Here is a 23895-nt window from a genome sequence, read left to right on the forward strand (position 1 = left end):
CTTGATGCTAGGGAGAAATCCAGGGTGCTCAGCAGGGAATCAGTTAATCAGCTATCTGAAGGTTGAAGTTCAAGTTCATTGTCATTCAACCATGCCCATGTATACAGGTAAGCGAAACAATATTCCCAGGTAGTAAGGTGTAAAAGACAGTGCATATATCACAACCACACATAAAATGATATTTACACGATAGTATTAAGTGTTTAAAAAATATTCTGTAGAAGTTTAAGTTGAAGAAAGTGCATGTATGACATATAGATAAATATATAATAGTATAATGCTATGGGTGCTGTCATAAATAGGGTGTTCAGAAATTTCACAGTCTGGGGTAAGAAGCCTAACAGCCCTTGTTCTTATACTGCAGTACCTTCTGCCTGAGGGTATGAGGTCAAAGAGATTGAGAGACGGATGGTAGACAATGTTGAGGGCACTGCGAACGCAGCACTTCTGTTACACATCCTGGGGGTGGGGGAGGGGGTGGAAGAGAGAGCCTGATGACTCTCTGACTCTCTCAAGTCCTCACGATCCATTACAGTGACTTGCAGTCAGAAGCCTCGCAATTCCCAACCCATTCAGTAATACAGCCAGCCAGGATGTTCTCAATGATGCTCCATTACAATGTGGTTAGAATGAGGGTGGGAAGCCTCACTTGCCTCAGTCTCCAAAAGAAGTGGAGGCACTGCTGTGCATTCTTGACTAAACACAATGCTTTGTTTCTAAGTACAAACATAGCTTTCCTTTCCCATTAACCTAATTCCCTTACTCACCAAGAGTTTTTCCCCTTTTACGCTCCACAGTTGCACAAGATTCTGCAATGTAATTCAGCGAGTACCCAAACACATTATTGGGCTCAGCTGGAAAACAAGGGTGTCACTGAGCAGTGGAGACAATTGTGAAAAATGATTATTAGGCACATTCTACTCTTACTAGCCTTTGAAACTAGTCAGACATTGGTGCCTTTTGGAGATTGTCGTCAAAAGGAAACCTGCGATGGCTACATCTTTACAAATGCAAACTTGTCTAGGAAGCTAGTTTGGACTAGGTGAAGCCCAAATCATTGTTTTTGTATTTCTGATGCATGAGACTCATGTATAATATTAATAGTCTCCTTCCAGTGAGGTCAAATTGGGGAAGTGAATAGACCTATTTTAAATGTAATTACTTTCGTTGTCTGATTAACTTTCTAACTCAAACAGGTATCCAGCAAAAAAGATGTAGTGTGAGAGTCAAATACAAAGAGCTGGTCAGCCTAAACAAGAGAATTATTAAAGTAGCAATGCTTTCTTTGGGTCATTGAAAATGCAGAAAACTGGAAGAGGAATATTTATTATTTAACTTAATGACGTGGCAATTCTTACTTACTTGCATCTTAATGCTGTCTTTGAAAACTCCCTTCACAATCACTGTCTAACCACTTCCCTTTGCATTTCCTCTAGACCAATGTCTGCAGTATTACACAGCGGACAGATTTCTCTACCACTGGACAGTGGGATGTAGTGACGAGTGATACTGAAGGAAATTTGAAAACGACTACCTTTGATGCTATTTTGGTCTGTATCGGTCATCATGCTGACCATCATTTACCTCTGGATACATTTCCTGGTGAGCAAAATGAGTATATTCATGATGCACCATCAATAACTCTCTGAGACGTGAGGCGAGATATCGGCTTTTATTGACTGGAAGAAAGAATAAGCAGCAATTGACCACCACACTGCATCCTGGAGACTGAGAGGCAGGGCTCAGGCTCCAATCGCCTTTATACCGGGGTCCGTGGGAGGAGCCACAGGAGCAGTCAGCGGGGGGGGGGGCGTGTCCAGACAGGTATATGTAGTTCACCACAATTCATCAGTTAAAGCACAGGTTGAGGGAATTAAGCTGAACATACAGTGTAAGAAATTAGTGAAAGTATTTCCGTTTGCACAGTGTTTCATAAAGCAGCTTCTGCATTGCAAATATTATAATTAATGTTTTTTTTATGTCACCCTGCTACTAGTCTATGGTCAGCAATGTCACCCAAAGAGCAATGTGATACTAACCAAAACTTTTGATAAAGTCAGTACATTCAGAGTTGGGAGACAAGTTGTGAAGTAGCTTGTTAGGTCCTTGGTAGAACACAGAGCAGGAGGAATGTGTAATTTCCAAAGTGGCAGGAACTGGGAAGCGAGTTCCTTCGAAGATGAGAGCTGACACCACCAGCTGAAACCTATTTTTAATATAAATTGTGAAACTGGACTCCATAACAATTTCAAAATTTTTAGATGAGATCATACGAGGAGGAATGGTCAGCTTGGATGATGACTGGTTAAATATTTCTTCTTTGGGTAATTTGTTGCATGTACAACAGATGTGTAATTAGAAAATAGTTTTAAAATAGACAACTGCAAGATATTATTTTTGGTAAGAAAAAATTAAGAGGCCATGTTTTACATGGGAAGAAAAGAATATAAATGAAGTTGTGGGTCAAAGGGTTCTGAGAGAGCAAATATATAAATCACTAAATGTTTTCATTAAGAGCAAACTCTGTGTGTGTGTGTGTGTGTGTGTGTGTGTGTGTGTGTGTGTGTGTGTGTGTGTGTGTGTGTGTGTGTGTGTGTGTGTGTGTGTGTATGTATTTGTGAAAATAGACCTGGGTGCTGTTCTTTCCTCTTTCCTAACCATCTCACCACCCCATCCACCAACTGCAACCTCAACAGAGGTCCTATACCTTTGCTGCACATTTTCTCTATTTATCTTGATTTGGCATGGAGATATGGAAGCCCCAGGAGCTCTCAAATATTTTCTGAATTCAATTTAAAACAATGATTTTCATTATTCAAATCCTGACTTTAGCAGGAATTTACAACTTAATTATCTCAAAGTATGGATTAAGCAACAAATTTTCAATGTGTGCTATTTTTGGTACACTTCTAAGTTTTTTTTTAAAAATTAGTAAAATGTAGAAGGATTCAGTGACTGGAGATACAGTGACACTTTTTTTCTGGGTGGCGACATTAGTAAAGAAACATTAAAGGAACATTAGGATGCAGCTTTAATCTGGCTTGCCAAATATAAATGGCATTGCAGGTGTGAGGGATAAAGACATGAGACTAAAAATAAAATCCAATTGAAAGATTTATCATAAAATGAGAGTTCACAATACAGTGGAAGTACAGCAAGCAGAAAGAAAAGCAAATCGAGGAGATCAGTAGAAATGAGGGGAAAAAATGACTATCAGTCTAAGTGTTAACAGGAAAGGTTTCGAAAATTATTTTAAGTGTTGGGAAAGAATATTTTAAGTGTTGGGAAATCTTAAACAATTTGATAGGGGAGAAAGAAAATATTTAACATGTATGACATGTTTAGAGTTACGGAGTCATAGAAAAGTACAGCACAGAAACAGGCCCTACAGCCCATCTAGGCCGTGCCAAACCATTTAAGCAGCCTACTCCTGTCAACTGGCACCGGGCCCATAGCCCTCCGTACCCCTACCATCCAGGTACCTGTCCAAACTTCTCTTAAATGTTGAAATTGAGCTTGCATGCATCACTTGCGCTGGCAGCTCATTCCACACTTTCACAACCCTCTGAATGAAGAAGTGTCTCTTTCTGTTTCCCTTAAAATTTTCACCTTTCACCCTTGACCCATGACCTCTAGTTGTAATCCCACCCAATTCAGACAGAAAAGTGTGAGAAAAAGAACAGTACTTTTCAAGTGGGATTGGACAGCGTGGACATATTTAGCATGTTCTTTACAAAATATATTTATGGAGTTTGTGCTTGTTGAGCCCAATTGGTGGAACTTGACCAGGGATTTGAGAAAATGTAAAGCTGTAGGAAAATAGACTTGAGAAAACAGCCAGAGTCAATGAGTAAATAACCACCTCCTGTACTGAAATTTTGATGACAATTTACTGCACAAGCGTAAATATGAAATTTACTTAGCTTACTGTGTAATGTATATTTACTATAATTACCGAGTATACTCAACAAGCAAATGCTCTAACATTGTCTCTCCTGATTTTCCCCAGGCATAGAAAAGTTCAAGGGTCAATACATGCATAGTAAAGATTATAAAGAACCCTTAAAATTTGAAGGGAAAAGAGTGGTAATAATTGGAACTGGGAGCACTGGGGGCGACCTTGCAGTGGAAATCAGTCAACGTGCGAAACAGGTGAGGAGCAGCACAGACAAAAATATCTAAACCTGGTCTGTGTTCTGTGAGATATATCATTGTTCCATCCATATGTATCCCTTTATGTCACTGTACATTAAAATCCAGTCTAGTCTCAAATTTAAGATTTATTAATTGAACAAGTGTTTAGTGCCCTTTTCAAGAGAAGTTTTTTTTTATCATTCTCTGGGTGAAGTATTTTAGCTTCTCTTCATAATGACCTAACTAAACATTCCCCACCAGCAGAAAAAGTTCCCCTCTTTGCTACTAATTTCTTTAAAAGTCATTATAAACTTAAATTAACTCATCCTTTTATATTGAATTATAAAGAATTATCTCTCTTACGTATCGGGTACTGAGGGGTGAGCTTTTCGAGAGGTACAATGGATTCTGGTTAATTGGGCCACCAGCTAATCGGGGCAGTCTCTTATTTGGGACAACTCTTAAAGAACAAACACTACTAGAAAAATAATCCCCTCATTTATTTGGGACACTAAGTCATTTAATTGTGGCAGGATGCTGTTACCGAACAGTTTCTAACTAGTGTCAGTCACATGCACTTGCATTGCTGTTAGACACTACACCATGCTTAGAGCGAACAGTTTTGAAATAGCGTCAGTTGTGTCTGTTTGTTTTCAAGATGTATTGGTTTTTGTCACTGATAGTTGGTACGAAGTAAGCAATAAAACCATTCAGAACTGCTTTGCTCGCTGCGGTTTCAAGCATTCAGGTTTGGCGGTGCCACAAATGGCCAGGATAGAACATGAAACAATCTCTCTACTTCAACAAGTAAGGCACTATGAAGAATTACCTTGAATGTGACAATTAAAATGAAGACTTGGTGGATGCTATCATCAACAACATCGTATTAAGGCAGTCCATTACATCTGCTGATTTTTTTCCATGGATAAAAAGAAAGCAAGACAGATGAGTTCCTCTGTCAATTAGTATTAGGAACTAATACAGTTTTATAGTATGGTGGTAGTATTGGTAGTGTTCTGATTCATTCTGTACTCACTTAAATACATAATTTATTGCTCAATTTGCCTTTATTTATACCTTTTTAACTATTTCCATGTAGCTTCAGCTAATTGGAGCAGCCGTTTAATTGGGCTACAATGTACTGGTCCTGATGTTTCCAAATTAACTGGAATCCACTGTACACAGTATTATCAGGGGTATAGATAGGCGAATGCTCAGTCTTTTTCCAAGGTAGGGGAGTCTAAAACTAGAAGGTATAGGTTTACGGTGAGGGGGGAGTTTTAAAAGGAGGTATGAGAGGTAGCACTTTCACACAGAGAATGGTGAGTAAATGGAAAGAGCTGCCAGACAAAGTAGTAGAGGTGGGTACAATTACAACACTGAACAGATGCTTACATGGGTATATGGATAAGAAATATTTGAGGGATGTGGGCCAAATGTGGGGAAGTGGGATGAACTCAGCTTGGCAGAGCTGTGCTGAAGAGCCTGTTTTCATGGTCTATAACTCTGTGACTCCATAATGACAGCTAATGCTCCTCTCGTTGGTTATTTGTGTGACCAGAATAGAACCGTGCATGATAAGATGGACTCTTGAACTCATTATGGCCTTGCACCTTATCATTTACTACACAGCATTTTCTTTGCAACCAGATTACTCTGCAACCTGTTATTGGTTTTGCCTTGTTTAAACACAGTGTACTGATATGTTGGCATAATTTGCATTGATGGCTTGCAAAACAAATCTTATCACTGTCTTAGTACATGTGACAGTAATAAAGCAATTTAAAACTTAAAATCTAAGGTGGCTAGATCTGCATTAATCAGAAATGTTGTTAGATTTGGAGCACAGGGAGAACAGGGGATGTTGTCGACCTTGTAATGCCAGAAATAAAGGGGGAGTTAGTCCTTTTGTTGCTATACTCCTATATTACCCACAGCACAATCCTCCTTCAAACTCCTCATTTAACCCTATCAGCATGTCCTTCTATTCCTTTCTTTCTCCCAATGTGCTTCATGCTGTTTGTCTCAACTATTCCAACAGTAGCAAATTACACATTCTAGCCACCAGCTGGATAAAAGAATTTCTTCTGAATTCTTTGCTCAATTTATGTTTATGCACCCCCCCCCCCCCCCCGGGTCGCCTCAGGCTCGCTCAGCTCGTTCTCGTCTAGGGGGAGCAGCCTTCGGCCCCGCCAAACTGGGTAATCAGCTGGTGTGGATGCTGTGTGATGTCCCCGCCTTGCCCAAAAACAGACAGTACCCCATATGTGATTAAATGAGTACAATTTATAAAGGTTACTATAACTAAGTGATTAATAACGATACAGTATATATGAAGGAAAAACAATAAAGAAAAGGCGCCAAACTTATCAAAGTCCAAACCACTTCGTGCACAACCGTTGGAGCTCAATTACTGAAGTCTTCTGGCCACCATTCGATCCCCTCCGAACTCCTCGACTCGCAGCTCAGGACCACCTGAAGTAGTCAACCAAGCACATCTATCTTTGTCGCCTCTCCTCGGGGTACCTCCTGGCCTCAGACCCCCGCTTGGGGTCCGTTCCTCGCCTAGTTTACAGCATTGCGTCCTCTCTCTCTCACCCCCTCGCGCCAATCTCCCCAAAAGCCCGCCAACAATAGCTTACAGACTCAGAAGAAAGAACAACATTAATCCCAATTGGTTTACAAAGGAATACAATTCTCGTTATCAGTAAATTTTAACCCAAACAATCTTCCAGCACTCTCTCGCAACAAAGCATTCCTACTTTTAACAAAACAAAGATGCCATTTTGATTAACATACGCAGTAACAAAGAAAAAGAAGAAACCCCCTTTACACTTATAACACCTTTAATAAAGCCAATTTAAATACCTTACCTAGAAATTCTTCCTTCTGCATTTCAAGGACTAATTATTTTCTCTATGTGATGTTTACACATTTTCTTAGGCTAAAGGAACTGACTATTAATTAGCAGTCCAGGCAGCGTCTGTGGAAAAGAGTAAACAACCAACATTTTGGGCCGAGACCCTTCGTCAGGACTGGAAAGAAAGATGAGAAGTTAGAACGAAGGGGTAGGGGGAGGGGAGAAAGAAGTACAGGGGTGTAGGTGACAGGTGAAACTGGGAGAGGGGAGGGGTGAAGTAAAAAGCTGGGAAGCTGATAGGTGAAAGAGATAAAGGACTGGAGAAGGGGGAGTCTGATAGGAGAAGATACAAGACCATTGAAGAAAAGGAAGAGGGAGGTGATGAGCAGGTAAGGAGATGAGGTGAGAGAAGGAAACGGGAATAGGAATGGTAAAGAGAGGGACGCAAATACCAGAAGTTTGAGAAACCAATGTTCATGCCACCTGGTTGGAGGCTACCCAGAGAGAATATAAACAACACCTATATTCCAGCAACACACACAAAATGCTGGTGGAACACAGCAGGCCAGGCAGCATCTATAGGGAGAAGTTCAGTCGACGTTTCGGGCCAACACCCTTCGTCAGGACTAACTGAAAGGAGAAATAGTAAGAGATTTGAAAGTGGGAGGGGGAGATCTGAAATGATAGGAGAAGACAGGAGGGGGAGCGATAAAGCTAAGAGCTGAGAAGTTAATTGGAAAAAGGGATACACAACTGGAGAAGGGAGAGGATCATGGGACGGGAGGCCTAGGGAGAAAGAAAGGGGGAGGGGAGCACCAGAGGGAGATGGAGAGCAGGCAAGGAGTGATTGTGAGAGGGGCAGAGAGAGAAAAAAAGGGAAAAATAATAAATAAACAAACAAACAAATAAATAAGGGATGGGGTAAGAAGGGGAGGGGTGCATTAATGGAAGTTAGAGAAATCAATGCTCAACACCTATATTCCATCAGGGAGGAGCAACACTTTATATTCTAGCTGGGTAGCCTCCAACCTGTTTACTCTTTTCCATAGATGCTGCCTGACCTGCTGAGTTCCTTCAGCATTTTGTGTGTGTTGCTTGGATTTGCAGCATCTGCAGATTTTCTTGTCTTTGACTATTGACTAGAAGTGGAAACCCCTAATGCAATCAATAGACAATAGAGACAATAGACAATAGGTGCAGAAGTAGACCATTCAGCCCTTCGAGCCTGCACCGCCATTTTGAGATCATGGCTGATCATCTACTATCAATACCCGGTTCCTGCCATGTCCTCATATCCCTTGATTCCCCTATCCATAAGATACCAATCTAGCTCCTTCTTGAAAGCATCCAGAGAATTGGCCTCCACTTCCTTCTGAGGCAGAGCATTCCAGACCCCCACAACTCTGTGGGAGAAGAAGTTTTTCCTTAACTCTGTCCTAAATGACCTACCCCTTATTCTCAAACCATGCCCTCTGGTACTGGACTCTCCCAGCATCTGGAACATATTTCCTGCCTCTATCTTGTCCAATCCCTTAATAATCTTATATGTTTCAATCAGATCCCCTCTCAATCTCCTTAATTCCAGCGTGTACAAGCCCAGTCTCTCTAACCTCTCTGCGTAAGACAGTCCGGACATCCCAGGAATTAACCTTGTGAATCTACGCTGCACTTCCTCTATAGCCAGGATGTCCTTCCTTAACCTTGGAGACCAAAACTGTACACAATACTCCAGGTGTGGTCTCATCAGGGCCCTGTACAAATGCAAGAGGATTTCCTTGCTCTTGTACTCAATTCCCTTTGTAATAAAGGCCAACATTCCATTAGCCTTCTTCACTGCCTGCTGCACTTGCTCATTCACCTTCAGTGACTGATGAACAAGGACTCCTAGATCTCTTTGTATTTCTCCCTTACCTAACTCTACACCGTTCAGATAATAATCTGCCTTCCTGTTCTTACTCCTAAAGTGGATAACCTCACACTTATTCACATTAAATGTCATCTGCCAAGTATCTGCCCACTCACCCAGCCTATCCAAGTCACCCTGAATTCTCCTAACATCCTCATCACATGTCACACTGCCACCCAGCTTAGTATCATCAGCAAACTTGCTGATGTTATTCTCAATGCCTTCATCTAAATCGTTGACGTAAATTGTAAACAGCTGTGGTCCCAATACCGAGCCCTGTGGCATCCCACTAGTCACCACCTGCCATTCCGAGAAACACCCGTTCACCGCTACCCTTTGTTTTCTATCTGCCAACCAGTTTTCTATCCATGTCAATGTCTTCCCCCCAATACCATGAGCTTTGATTTTACCCACCAATCTCCTATGTGGGACCTTATCAAATGCCTTCTGAAAATCGAGGTACACTACATCCACTGGATCTCCCCCGTCTAACTTCCTGGTTACATCCTCGAAAAACTCCAATAGATTAGTCAAGCATGATTTACCCTTGGTAAATCCATGCTGGCTTGGCCCAATCCTATCACTGCTATCTAGATATGCCACTATTTCATCTTTAATAATGGACTCTAGCATCTTCCCCACTACTGATGTTAGGCTGACAGGTTGATAGTTCTCTGTTTTCTCCCTCCCTCCTTTCTTAAAAAGTTGGATAACATTAGCCATTCTCCAATCCTCAGGAACTGATCCTGAATCGAAGGAACATTGGAAAATGATTACCAATGCATCCGCAATTTCCAGGGCCACCTCCATTAGTACCCTAGGATGCAGACCATCTGGACCTGGGGATTTGTCAGCCTTCAGTCCCATCAGTCTACACATCACCGTTTCCTTCCTAATCTCAATCTGTTTCATTTCCTCTGTTACCCTATGTCCTTGGCCCATCCATACATCTGGGAGATTGCTTGTGTCTTCCTTAGTGAAGACAGATTTAAAGTACTTATTAAATTCTTCTGCCATTTCTCTGTTTCCCATAACAATTTCACCCAATTCATTCTTCAAGGACCCAACATTGTTCTTAACTATCTTCTTTCTCTTCACATACCTAAAAAAGCTTTTGCTATTCTCCTTTATATTCCTGGCTAGCTTGCGTTCATACCTCATTTTTTCTCCCGGTATTGCCTTTTTAGTTAAGTTCTGTTGTTCCTTAAAAATTTCCCAATCATCTGTCCTCCCACTCACCTTAGCTCTGTCATACTTCCTTTTTTTTAATGCTATGCAATCTCTGACTTCCTTTGTCAACCACTGTGGCCCCTTTCCCCCCTTTGAATCCTTCCTTCTCCGGGGGATGAACTGATTTTGCACCTTGTGCATTATTCCCAAGAATACCTGCCATTGCTGTTCCACTGTCTTTTCTGCTAGGATATCCGTCCAGTTAACTTTGGCCAGCTCCTCCCTCATGGCTCCATAGTCTCCTTTGTTCAACTGCAACACTGACACCTCCGAGCTGCCCTTATCCTTCTCAAATTGCAGATAAAAACATCATATTATGATCACTACCTCCTAATGGCTCCTTTACTTCAAGATCGCTTATCAAATCCTGTTCATTACATAACACTAAATCTAGAATAGCCTTGTCCCTGGTCGGCTCTCGTACAAGCTGTTGCAAGAATGCATCCCATAGGCACTCTACAAACTCCCTATCCTGGGGTCCAGCACCAACCTGATTCTCCCAGTTCACCTGCATGTTGAAATCCCCCATAACTACTGCGACATTACCTTTGCCATCTTCTTCCCCATCATCCTCCAGAATCAAAAGCACATAGCTTTCTCTGGAGGGAAAAATAAATGCATTTTTGATAGTGTATCTTGACGTTTGTCCAAGTTGCAAAATTTTACAATTTGCTATCTTTTACTTTCTCAAATGTCTTGCAGGTGTTTCTGAGTACAAGAAGGGGTACCTGGGTAATTAGTCGTGTGGCTGAAAGAGGATACCCTATGGACATGATGTATAACCGTCGCATTTATAGCCTGCTTTTTTCACCTTTAACTGCCTCACTAATGCAGAGAAAGCTAAACAATCGATTCGATCATGCAAACTATGGTTTGCAATCTACCCACAGGTCTGTAATACCAGGCAGCTTTCTGCTCATGGGGCTAAACTTTGTGATGCAGATTCATCTTCATTTTGCTTTAAACTGCTCTTAGAAACCTCACTTTGTCCTCGTCCTATTTAAATGTGCTTTAATGTCACACTTTATTTGTTCATTCTCATGTGAAACATTTGGGAATGCTTCAAAGGCTATAGAATTGCAAATAAAACAGAAAATGTTGGACATAATCACAGTATCAGCCAGCATCTGTGAAGAGCGAGAAACAAGAGATAATATTTCAAGTAACACACACAAAACGCTGGAGGAAATGTACAGTCGACGTTTCGGACTAAAACCCTTTGGCAGGACTGAAGAAAAAAAGCTGAGGAGTAGATACTTCAAATCAGCTCTGTGTACTTTTATATCTTTTTCTGGCCAAATGTCAGTCAATCTCAAATTAATCTGTCTTCTGCTCCATTTTATAGCAGATGGTTCAACCCTTGAACAAACCTCTGGGTTTTCTCTTTAATGGTCTAATATTGCTTTTAAGTTGTGCTCCCTTGAACTGGTTGTCTCCAGCAGAAGGAATTCCTATGAACTGATAACCAATCATTGACCTGAAAGATGAGACCTGACGTTTTGGCCCAAAATGTTAATAGTTTGCTCTTTTCCATAGATGCTGCCTGGCCTGCTGAGTACCGTTGGCACTTTGTGTGTGTCACTTTGATTTCCAGCGTCTGTAGATTTTCTTGTGTTTGAGTTTAACTCTTGTTTCTTTCTCCACATTTGCTGCCGAAGCTGCTAGGCATTTTCTATTTTATTTCAGAGTTTTTGGCATCTGCACCATTTGAGTTTGGTTCATAAAATTGCTGTAGGTTGTAATGATAAGCTTTTATTTTTAACTGTGAGTGGGCAGAAGTTTGCTATTTTTCAGTGACCAGCTCATTGTGACAATTGCTTTCATCTTACTTATTCTTCCCTACCTAATTTCCCAATTTTCTGGTGTATATTTGTTCTATACCGGAGCAGACTAACCCAGATCCCGAATGTCGTCCAGAAGCAAGGGTCATTGGAACATGGAGCAAAGACCAAGCCAGTACTCACACATGTGTTCAATTTCTATGCCATGGCACCCAAGCTAATTTTCCTTTTTTTCCTATCTACTTCACTACTGCACATCTTAGCATTACCTTTCCCTTGATTCTGATCAGGCTCAACTTACTTTCCATACAGGTAGTTGTGGACGTAGTTACTTATTTATATGCTTTTATTTTGTAAGGGTTTTCTCTTTTACCAGATCAATGCAGCACTTGAATTTTGCATTCATTGCCCAAAATGGTTATTCTCCACTTCTGATCATCTATTAGAGTGTATAGTCTAACAGCATCTCCAGTCTATCGTACATCAACTTCCACACTTCTGTCACTGTTGCATTATCCCTATGCTCTATCCGCTACTAGTTTTCACCAATTGGGAGAATCCCATGAAAGGACTCGCCTTCCCAATATAGTCCAATAATAAAGTCCTTTTGCTTTTGATTATCTCATGCTGATTTTATTGTATCAACCATCTGTGTCAATTCTGAAAGATTAACATTAATGCCCTAAAATCAGTGCAGATGGGATGTTCTCTCTTTTTTTTTCAGTTTATACAGCCAACATCCAGCAGTTAATGATGATTTGCCAAATCGCATTTTATCCGGACGTGTTCTTGTGAAACCTAATGTGAAGCAGTTCACTGAATCAGCAGCCATCTTTGAAGATGGTACAGTGGAAGATATTGATGCTGTTATTTTTGCAACAGGATACAGTTTTGCTTTCCCATTTCTGAATGAGTCTGTCATCAAAGTTAACAGAAACCATGCCCTTCTTTATAAGAATGTCTTTCCACCTCAGCTGGAGCAGCCGACTCTAGCCATCATTGGTCTTATCCAGACATTTGGATCCATTATACCAGTATCTGAAATACAGGCTCGTTGGGCCACAAGGGTGCTTAAAGGTATGCAGGCATTTTTTGAAAATATCAGTAACAAGCATTGTATGCATTTTTCATTGATAATATGCATTATACATATTTTCCATTGGTTGTTGAGATGATATAGTTATGGGGATATTTTATTGCTGCACACAAAAGTTTCCATCTACTTCAAAAGGGCATCAGTCATACAGTGCCCAAGAAGAGCAGGGTAAGCTGCCTCAATGACTATGAACCAGTAGCGCTCACATCCACCGTGATAATACGCTTTAAGAGGTTGGTCATGGCTAAAATTAACTGCTGACCGAGCAAGGATCTGAACGCAATGCAATTTGCCTATCACTACGAAAGGTCTGCTGTAAATGCAATCTCACTGTTTGTCCACTCAGCCTCGGACCACCTGGACAACAACAATACCTGCATTAAGGCTGATGTTTATTAACTACAGCTTGGCATTTGATACCATCATTCCATCAATACAATTCAACTGGCTTCAAAACCTTGGGCTTATGTACTGCAACTTCTTCACCAGGTGACCACAGGCAGTGCAGATCAGTAATAATATCTCCTCCTTTCTGACAGTTCTACTCGCTCTACCCTCGGGGCTGTATGGATAGGTGCGACTTAAATGCACCTATAAATTCATCAAGAGCACCACTTGTTCCAGAATCTCAGATAGTGATGAGGAGGCACGCAGGAGCAAGACAGATGGTCTGGTTAGAGTCGCAACAACAATCTTGCCCTCAACATCAGCATTACCAAGGAATTGGTTGTCTCTTCGAGAGGAAGAAGTCACGGGAGCACACGATTCTTACTGTGGGATCAGTGGTGGAAAAGGTGAGCATCGACATTACAGAGGATCTGTCCTGGGCCCACCATACTGATGCAGTCACAAAGATGGCACATCAGCGTTTATACTTCATTACGAGTATGAGGAGATTTGTTATACCACCAAAGACTCTTAACAAATTTCTACAAATGTACAGTGGAGCATATTGTGAATGATTGCATCACACCCTTGTATGGAGGCTTCGATACACAGAATCAAAAGAGGTTGTAGACTCCAGCAGCTCCAAATCACCCTACCATCAAGGACATCTTCAAAAGGTGGTGCCTCTAGAAAGCAACCTCCAACATTATGGATCCTGAACATCTGGGACAGGCCCTCTTCTCATTTCTATCATCAGGGAAGAGATACAGGAGCTTGAAGACCCACGCTCAACATTTTAGAAACTGTTTCTTTCTCTCCGATATCAGATTTCTAAACAGACCCTGAACACCACCTCACTAATCCTCTTTTGCACAGCTGGCTTATTTATTTTATTGTAATTTACAGTAATTCTTTATGCCTTGTGCTGTACAGCTGCCATAAAATGACACAGTTCATGACTTTGTCAATGATCGTAGCCCTGATTTGATTAATGAGCAGTTCCTCAGATGACCTCTCAGATTAATAGATGTGGTTGTGGTTGCTATGATAATAAGGAAACCATCATCTTTAATTTTTTTTTCTCTCTGAACGTACAGCTCTCTGTGTTGGGGAAATTATTTCTCCCCTTGTTTGAGTCCAATTATGAACTGTTACACATTTGAGAAGGCAAGGCAAAATTTAGTAGACAAAGGGATTGAACGAAGGATTCTGATCTGGGCAGCCAGGACATTGCCTATCAATTTTCTTTTCTGATTTATTTCACGTAATTTATTTGTTTAATTATTTAGAGAATTGTGAGTTATTTAGTAAAAATTATTGAATACTTTGTAATATGTTAATTTTTCTGTACTTTATGGACGGTGAAACACAACCACAAGCAGTGACGTTGAAATTGGAATTGGTTTATTATTGTCATATGTACTGAGGTACAATGAAAAGCTTGTTTGGCATATCATTGACACAAACCAAATCATTACACAGTGCATTGAAGTAGGACAAGGTAATTCAGTGGTGGTTTGGACATCCTGCAAGCTTAGTGGCTGCACAGGAATGGGGGTGAACTGGGTGTTGTAGGACCTTGCTGGCTGCTAAAGCCATCCGGTCAGCAGCCAGTCACTTGTGGTACATAGGACTGCTCTGTATTATCAGTGAACTTAGGGCAACAGATTCCTTCCACATTTAGCGCTGTACTACGTTTAAGTTATTCACTGAGGTAAACCCCATTCTCTAATGTTGTATTTTGTGTTGTAGGCTCAGCTACACTACCCTGTGCTAACAGCATGATGGCAGAAATATTGGAGAAAAAAGAACAAAGGGCCAAAAGGTATTAAAAGTTCAAAATAAATTTATTATCAATGTTACATATATGTCACCATATATGGTATTACATAGTATTGTACAAAATTGACAGCACAGAGATTGGTTATTTTATTCAGCCGGAATACTGTGGCATATAATTTTCACCCAGAGAGTAGCCAGTATAGTGGAATGAACTGCCAGAAAAAGTAATTGATGTAGGTAAATTGACAGCATTCAAAAACCCCTTGGACAGGTATGTGAAAGGCAGTGCTTAGAAAGAGATGGGGTAAATGCTCAGTTAACCATGTTGGTCACTGTTTCCTTCCTCTGAGACCCTAAATGACCTTTTCCCAACTCTCTTCAATCTACCCTGTCACAATATTCTTCATTTTTCAAAGAAAGGTTAAAATAATGTAGCAAATATTTCACTACTTCAAGATAAATTGTTAATATAAAATCAAATGTAAATATAAGCCTCTAAAATCAGGATTAATTTGTACCTCAGGGCCTGGCCTATTAACTCCCTGTCTGCAAAGCCATTTTCCAATTCTTTCTTTCTTTCTTTCTTTTTAAATCTTTTCATTAATTTTCAAATACATAGGCATAGTTACAATATTAATACAGAGAGATTGGGAATACATAGTTGGTAAACAATATATATGAGTATAAGCTATAAATAACCCAGGTGTACTAAGCCTCCCAAACTCTAGATGTATTAAACATGATAGAAAAAAACATATCGAGAAAAACCCCCAAATTAGAAATCAAAAAAAATTTAAACTAATTTAAACAAAACTAAGCTAAACAAAGCTGGGCTATTATATTGCATCGGATACAGTCAATAACTCCGCTCCTCTATCCAAATATTTAAGGATAATAAAAAGGATTCAGAAAAGGTCAAGTTACATCATATGAAAGTGTTGAATAAATGGTCTCTAAGTTTCTTCGAATTTAACCGAAGGGTCGAAAATGACATTTCTGATTTTTTCTGAATTTAAACAAGATATAGTTTGGGAGAACCATTGAAATGTAGTAAGAGGATTAATCGCTTTCCAATTCAATAAAATGGATCTTCTGGCCATTAATGTGACAAATGCAATCATCTGACGAGCTGAAGTGGATAGACAACTATGTTCCACCATTGGTAAGCCAAAAATTGCAGTAATAGGATGGGGATGTAAATCAATATTCAAAACTGTTGAAATAATCTCAAAAATGTCTTTCCAATATTTCTTCAAAAGAGGGCAAAACCAGAACATATGAGTCAAAGAGGCTACTTCCGAATGGCATCTATCACAGACAGGATTTATATGAGAGTAAAAATGAGCTAGCTTGTCTTTCCAATTCTTTTAGTGTGTTTTATTTTATTACAGGTGAGACCTCAATGTAAATTGTTACTAGACTGTTTTATCCCTCTTTCTGTGACCTATAAGACTTTGACCATTATTTCACTGTTTATATATCCCCAAAATGTTCTCGCAATGAAGTTCATATAATGCTGGGGCTGACTGCTTGTTGTGAGTGAGTCAATTCGTTCTCACTGTCAACAACTGTATTGATTACTATGCGAGCTTCCAGCTGGGTAACTGCATTATTGAGTGTAATCCTAAGCCAGTAGACAAATATGGTTCTCTTATTTGATTCTGAAGTTGCACTGAGAACATTGAATAAGAACAGGGGATAGTCTCAGACATGATGGCAACATCACTTGCTTCTCAATCTCTGTCAAAGCTCATGCAGCAAGGGTGCCTTTTGCAGTGGAAACTGATGCTATCTCTGTTACAGCACCCCATTGTGAGAATTTTGCCTATCAGGGAGTTGGTTTTGGTAAATTCAAGGCAAAACCAGATTTGTAAAGCAGAAAGTACTTAAAATACAGAGAAGGTTAAACAGAATCTAGAGATTCCTAGAGTAATACAGCTCACAAATATACACTTTAGCCCAGTAGTCCATAGTGATCACAGTGTCCTCCCTGCAAGTCCCAGTTCTCACATTCACCCCATAACCCTCCATGTACATATCCAAATGCCTCTTAAGTATTGCAGTTGAACCCGTTATAGAAGGAAACTTCTACCTCTTCCGGTTGGTGAAACTTCTAGCTCTAGAAAATAGGTGCAGGAGTAAGCCATTCGGCCATTCGGCCCTTCGAGCTTGCACTGCCATTCAGTATGATCATGGCTGATCATCCAACTCAGAACCCTGTACCTGCTTTCTCTCCATACCCCCGATCCCTTTAGCCACAAGGGCCATATCTAACTTCCTCTTAAATATAGCCAATGAACCGGCCTCAACTGTTTCCTGTGGCAGAGAATTCCACAGATTCACCACTCTCTGTGTGAAGAAGTTTCTCCTCGTCTTGGTCCTAAAAGGCTTCCCCTTTATCCTTAAACTGTGACCCCTCATTCTGGACTTCCCCAACATCGGAAACAATCTTCCTGCATCTAGCCTGTCCAATCCCTTTAGAATTTTATACATTTCAATAAGATCCCCCCTCAATCTTCTAAATTCCAGTGAGTATAAGCCTATTCGATCCAGTCTTTCTTCATATGAAAGTCCTGCCATCCCAGGAATCAATCTGGTGAACCTTCTCTGTACTCCCTCTATGGCAAGAATGTCTTTCCTCAGATTAGGGGACCAAAACTGCACACAATATTCTAGGTGCGGTCTCACCAAGGCCTTGTACAACTGCAGTAGAACCTCCCTGCTCCTGTACTCAAATCGTTTTGCTATGAATGCCAACATACCATTTGCCTTTTTCACCGCCTGCTGTACCTGCATGTCCACTTTCAATGACTGGTGTACAATGACACCCAGGTCTCGTTGCATCTCCCCTTTTCCTAATCGGCCACCATTCAGATAATAATCTGTTTTCCTGTTCTTGCAACCAAAGTGGATAACCTCACATTTATCCACATTAAATTGCATCTGCCATGAATTTGCCCACTCACCTAACCTATCCAAGTCACCCTGCATCCTCTTAGTATCCTCCTCACAGCTAACACCGCCGCCCAGCTTCATGTCTTCTGCAAACTTGGAGATGCTGCATTTAATTCCCTCGTCTAAATCATTAATATATATTGTAAACAACTGGGGTCCCAGCACTGAGCCTTGCGGTACCCCACTAGTCACTGCCTGCCATTCTGAAAAGGTCCCATTTACTCCCACTCTTTGCTCCCTGTCTGCCAACCAATTCTCTATCCACATCAATACCATACCCCCAATACCGTGTGCTTTAAGTTTGCACACTAATCTCCTGTGTGGGGCCATGTCAAAAGCCTTTTGAAAATCTAAATATACCACATCCACTGGCTCTCCCCAATCCACTCTACCAGTTACATCTTCAAAAAATTCTATAAGATTCGTCAGACATGATTTTCCTTTCACAAATCCATGCTGACTTTGTCTGATGATATCACCTCTTTCCAAATGTGCTGTTATCACATCTTTGATAACCGACTCTAGCATTTTCCCCACCACCGATGTCAGACTAACCGGTCTATAATTCCCCAGTTTCTCTCTCCCTCCTTTTTTAAAAAGTGGGGTTACATTTTCATACGAAGTTTCATACGAAGCAGAGAGGTTCGGCTGAAAGGTTGCTAACAGTAATGCAGTTTCTCTCCGCAGTTGCTGTTAATCCATTGATGATTTTCAGCAGTTTTCTGTTTTCTAACTATAGCCATTTGCATTGTATTGTTTTTGACTTTAATTCCCTTCTGTTTCTCTTTCCATGCAAAAGATACGTCAGCTCCCAAAGGCACACCATTCAAGTTGATTTCATACCCTACATGGATGAGATAGCTGAGCTGATCGGTGTAAAACCCAACATCAGGCACCTCCTCCTCACTGATCCACAGCTGGCATTTCAAGTTTTCCTTGGCCCCTGCACACCTTTCCAGTTTCGATTGATGGGACCTGGAAAATGGCCAAAAGCCCGGGAAACCATCTTGACACAGTGGCACCGCACCATCAAGCCCACTAAAACACGCGTGGTTCCTAGTAGTCAGCAAAATGCCTCTTGGCCAATCCTGCTGAAATTCTTGCCTGTACTGGTGGTGCTCTGTGCTGTTTATCTAATTCTCTATTAGTCAGAAGTCCAACGAGGAGTTCAGCTCGGCTTCTGTTGCCAAGCCAAATAACAATGGAGATTGTTTCGCATCCAATCGTTTCAAATTAATTGTAACTAATTATGTTATTGATTACACTTTGAAAGAACTCAAGTGCCTTGAATGAAACAAACCTGAGGTTTGGTTCTATTGTTTATATTGAATGGAACATCTTGCCAAGAAACAGTCTTTGCTCATTCTATGAGCAAAATGTGCCTTTTTTTCATTATCACTAATTTTAAAAATGTCCTTTTATCATTCAGGAACTGTATGTATATAGCTGGGCATTTAAGTAAATGTGAATCATATAGGCATCTGTTAGTCTCGTAAGACCATGAACTTGCGCCTTGTAAGGTTTCCAGGGCGGAGGCCTGGGCAGGGTTGTATGGGAGACCGGCAGTTGCCCAAGCTGCAAGCCCTCCCCTCTCCACGCCACCGATGTTGTCCAAGGGAAGGGCACTAGGACCCATGCAGCTTGGCACTGGTGTTGTCGCAGAGCAATGTGTTGTGAAGTGCTTTGTCAAGTATGTTGTTAAGTGCTCACAACAAGTTGCCTCAGCTGAGGCTCGAACCAGTGACATTCAGGTTATTGGTCCGATGCCTTATCCGATGCCACGCGCCAACACTATGAATCAAATGTTATTTTAAAATGCTCAGACAATGCTAACTTGGATGACTGAGGGATCTGCACTCCATTTTGAGTTTGCAATTTGGAAATGAAAGAAGTGAAAAAGTGTGATCTCATCTGACTATGGGAAAATACTTCTTCACAAAAGTTGTGCGTTACCCCAGAAGTGGAAGTTAGTAATCTTGTATCAAAATCCTCAGCTTGGTATTGTTGGCTACGCTTAATTGTCAAATTTAAGGCTGAGGCATGATCGATCAGTTCTTCTCACACCCTGACCAATATTCTTCACTCAACTAATGGCAAATAATTCAGTTTTATCCTAGAAATTTCTGTTGTATTTGGAGGGTCCTACCTGTGATTTTATTAAAAGTAGGAATGCTTCTTTGTTGCGAGAGAGTGCTGGAAGCTTGTCTGGGTTAAAATTTACGGATAACGAGAATTGTATTCCTTTGTAAACCAATTGAGATTAATGTTGTTGTTTCTTCTGAGTCTGTAAGCTATTGTTGGCGGGCTTTTGGGGAGATCGGCGCAAGGGGGTGAGAGAAAGAGGACGCGATGCTGTATACTGGGCAAGGAACGGACCCCAAGTGGGGGTCTAAGGTCAGGAGGTACCCCGAGGAGAGGAGACGAAGATAGATGTGCTTGGTTGATCACTTCGGGTGGTCCTGAGCTGCGAGTCGAGGAGTTCGGAGGGGATCGAATGGTGGCCAGGAGACTTCAGTAATTGAGCTCCAACGGTTGTGCACGAAGTGGTTTGGACTTTGATAAGTTTGGCGCCTTTTCTTTATTTTTTTTCCTTCATATATACTGTATCGTTATTAATCACAGTTATAGTAACCTTTATAAATTGTACTCATTTAATCACATATGGGGTACTGTCTGTTTTTTGGCGAGGCGGGGACATCACACAGCATCCACACCAGCTGATTACCCAGTTTGGCGTGGCCGAAGGCTGCTCCCCCTAGACGAGAACGAGCTGAGCGAGCCTGAGGCGACCCAGGGGGGTACAAGTATATTACTATTTATTTGTGTGTTGTGGAGAACATTCTGAAATATTTACCTAATAATATTCAGACTTTCAATTATCAGAAAATTCTTAAGAATATTTTTTAAGATTGGGGTAAATTGATAGCTGAAGTTTATGCAGGCTACCTATTCTGTTTGTATGCTTGCAGAATAAACATATTTGGCTTCGGTTCTCATGTTTACATACATTTAGGGGGTGATTCAATCTGTAAATGTTGACCCAGAGAAGTACACAGATGCAGCTGATTAGGCAAACAACAAGGATTGTGAAATGGATGTATTGTGGCAGCGTGGCTACACACAGCGCTGCAATAATGACACAGAGTCCGTGAGCTGCAGTTGCAAAAGAGATTTATTCAAACTTCGCGGCCTCGCTTTAAAGCCTTCCTGATCCCACCCTCCCCGGGATTCACAGTCCCGTCCCGCGCGCGGGCTTTTCCCCTTGCTGGTGAAGCAGTCTTGGCGCCCTTTTTGGGACCGGCCTCTATGCCGGCGCGCGCCATTTTGTGAGCCGGTTCGAGTGCGCTGGGAAGTGGGTCGCCACATAACCCCCCCCCCCCAGAACCGGCGATACACCCCCCAATGTCCACAGTCTGGGTCGGACTCTGTTTGGGAGGTCTGCCTCTGCGCCGCGGTGCCGGAATCTCAACCGGCTGCGCCACGTCCACATGGGCCGGTTTGAGTCGGTCCACTGTGAAAACCTCCTCTCTCCCCCCAATGCCTAGCATGAATGTGGACCCATTGTTTCTGATCACTGTAAACGGCCCCTCGTAGGGCCGCTGTAGCGGTGTCTGATGTCCACCCTGTCGTACAAAAACGAACGTACGGTTTTGTAGGTCTTTGGGTACACAGGTCGGGTTCTGCCCATGCCGTGAAGTGGGTATGGGGGCCAGGTTACCGAGCCTCTCGCGTAGTCTGCCCAGGACTGCTGCGGGTTCTTCCTCTTGCCCCCTTGGGGCTGGTATGAACTCCCCTGGGACGACCAGGGGTGCGCCATACACCAACTCGGCCGACGAGGTGTGCAGATCCTCTTTGGGCGCCGTGCGGATTCCGAGCAGGACCCAGGGAAGCTCGTCCACCTAGTTAGGCCCTTTGAGGTGGGCCATGAGAGCCGACTTCAGGTAACGGTGGAAACGCTCCACCAGTCCGTTTGACTGTGGGTGGTAGGCAGTTGTGTGGTGCAGCTGTGTTCCCAACAGGCTGGCCATAGCTGACCACAGGCTGGAGGTGAACTGGGCGCCTCTGTCAGAGGTAATGTGGGCCGGTACACCAAAGTGAGATACCCAGGTGGCAATCAGTGCCCGGGCACAAGATTCGGAGGTGGTGTCGGTGAGCGAGACCACCTCTGGCCATCTTGTGAACCGGTCCACGACAGTGAGGAGGTGCGGCGCTCCTCGCGACACTGGCAGAGGGCCCACGATATCCACATGAATGTGGTCGAAACGCCGGTGGGTGGGGTGGAACTGCTGCGGCAGAGCTTTGGTGTGCCGCTGCACCTTGGCTGTTTGGCAGTGCATGCACGTTCTGGCCCATTCACTGACCTGCTTGCAGAGTCCGTGCCAAACGAACCTGTTGGCTACCATCTGGACGGTTGTCCTGATGGAGGGGTGCGCTAAGTTGTGAATGAAGTCAAAAACGCGCCGCCGCCAGGTTGCCGGGACGACGGGGCGGGGTTGGCCCGTGGTGACGTCACAGAGTAGGGTCCTCTCACCTGGGCCTACGGGGAGGTCCTGGAGCTGCAAACCGGAGACTGCAGTCCTGTAACTAGGGATCTCCTCGTCTGCCTGCTGCGCCTCCGCCAGTGCTTCATAGTCTACCCCCTGGGACAGGGCTTGGATGTTAGGGCGGGAGAGAGCATCCGCCACGACATTGTCCGTTCCCGTGACATGTCGGACATCCGTCGTGTATTCGGAGATGTTGGACAGATGTCGCTGCTGGTGGGACGACCAGGGGTTGGATGCCTTCGTGAATGCAAAGGTAAGCGGTTTGTGGTCCGTGAACACGGTGAAGGGCCTACCTTCCAAGAAGTACCTGAAATGCCGGATTGCCAGGTATAGCGCCAACAGTTCCTGGTCGAAAGCACTGTATTTGAGCTCGGGTGGTCGTAGGTGTTTGCTGAAAAACGCCAGGGGTTGCCAGCGACCCTCGATGAGTTGTTCCAGCACCCCACCGACTGCCATGTTAGATGCGTCCACTGTGAGGGCAGTAGGGACGTACGTTCTGGGGTGCACTAGTATCGTGGCATTTGGTAAGGCTTCCTTGGTTTTAATGAAAGCGGCGGCGGACTCCTCGTCCCAGGTAATGTCCTTGCCCTTACCCGACATCAGGGCGAACAGGGGGCACATGATTCGGGCAGCTGAAGGGAGGAAGCGGTGGTAGAAATTTACCATACCCACGAATTCCTGAAGGCCTTTGACTGTGTTGGGTCGGGGGAAATGGCGGACCGCGTCTACCTTAGCGGGCAGAGGGGTTGCCCTGTCTTTAGTAATCCTGTGGCCTAGGAAGTCGATGGTGTCGAGTCCGAACTGGCATTTGGCTGGGTTGATTGTCAGGCCGTATTCACTCAGTCGGGCGTAGAGTTGACGGAGGTGGGACAGATGCTCCTGACGACTGCTGCTGGCTATGAGGATGTCGTCCAAATAGATGAAAGCGAAGTCCAGGTCGCGTCTCACCGTGTCCATTAACCGCTTAAACGTCTGTGCGGCATTCTTCAGGCTGAACAGCATGCGGAGGAACTCGAAAAGGCCGAACGGGGTGATGAGTGCCGTTTTGGGGACGCCGTCCGGATGCATCGGGATTTGATGGTATCCCTGGACGAGGTCTATCTTGGAGAAGATCCGTGCGCCGTGCAGGTTTGCTGCAAAGTCCTGAATGTGCGGCACAAGGTAGCGGTCTGGTGTTGTAACCTCGTTCAGCTTGCGGTAGTCGCTGCATGGTCTCCAGC

At 42.9% G+C, this 23895-nt stretch overlaps 1 protein-coding gene across 1 annotated transcript in view; it reads left to right on the forward strand.

The window, feature by feature from the left end:
* Positions 1-20753, forward strand: part of LOC140737249 (flavin-containing monooxygenase 5-like) — a 54195-nt gene extending 33442 nt beyond the window's left edge. Inside the window, exons 4-9 of the mRNA XM_073063579.1 lie at positions 1437-1602; positions 4010-4152; positions 10833-11020; positions 12636-12988; positions 15147-15219; positions 18931-20753. Of these exons, the coding sequence (XP_072919680.1) occupies positions 1437-1602; positions 4010-4152; positions 10833-11020; positions 12636-12988; positions 15147-15219; positions 18931-19279 (1272 nt within the window). The 3' untranslated portion in view covers positions 19280-20753. The remainder of the gene's footprint in view (positions 1-1436; positions 1603-4009; positions 4153-10832; positions 11021-12635; positions 12989-15146; positions 15220-18930) is intronic.
* Positions 20754-23895: the final 3142 nt, after the last annotated feature.

This window comes from Hemitrygon akajei, chromosome 12 (genome assembly GCF_048418815.1).
Source record: "Hemitrygon akajei chromosome 12, sHemAka1.3, whole genome shotgun sequence".
NCBI classification, from domain to species: Eukaryota; Metazoa; Chordata; class Chondrichthyes; order Myliobatiformes; family Dasyatidae; genus Hemitrygon; species Hemitrygon akajei.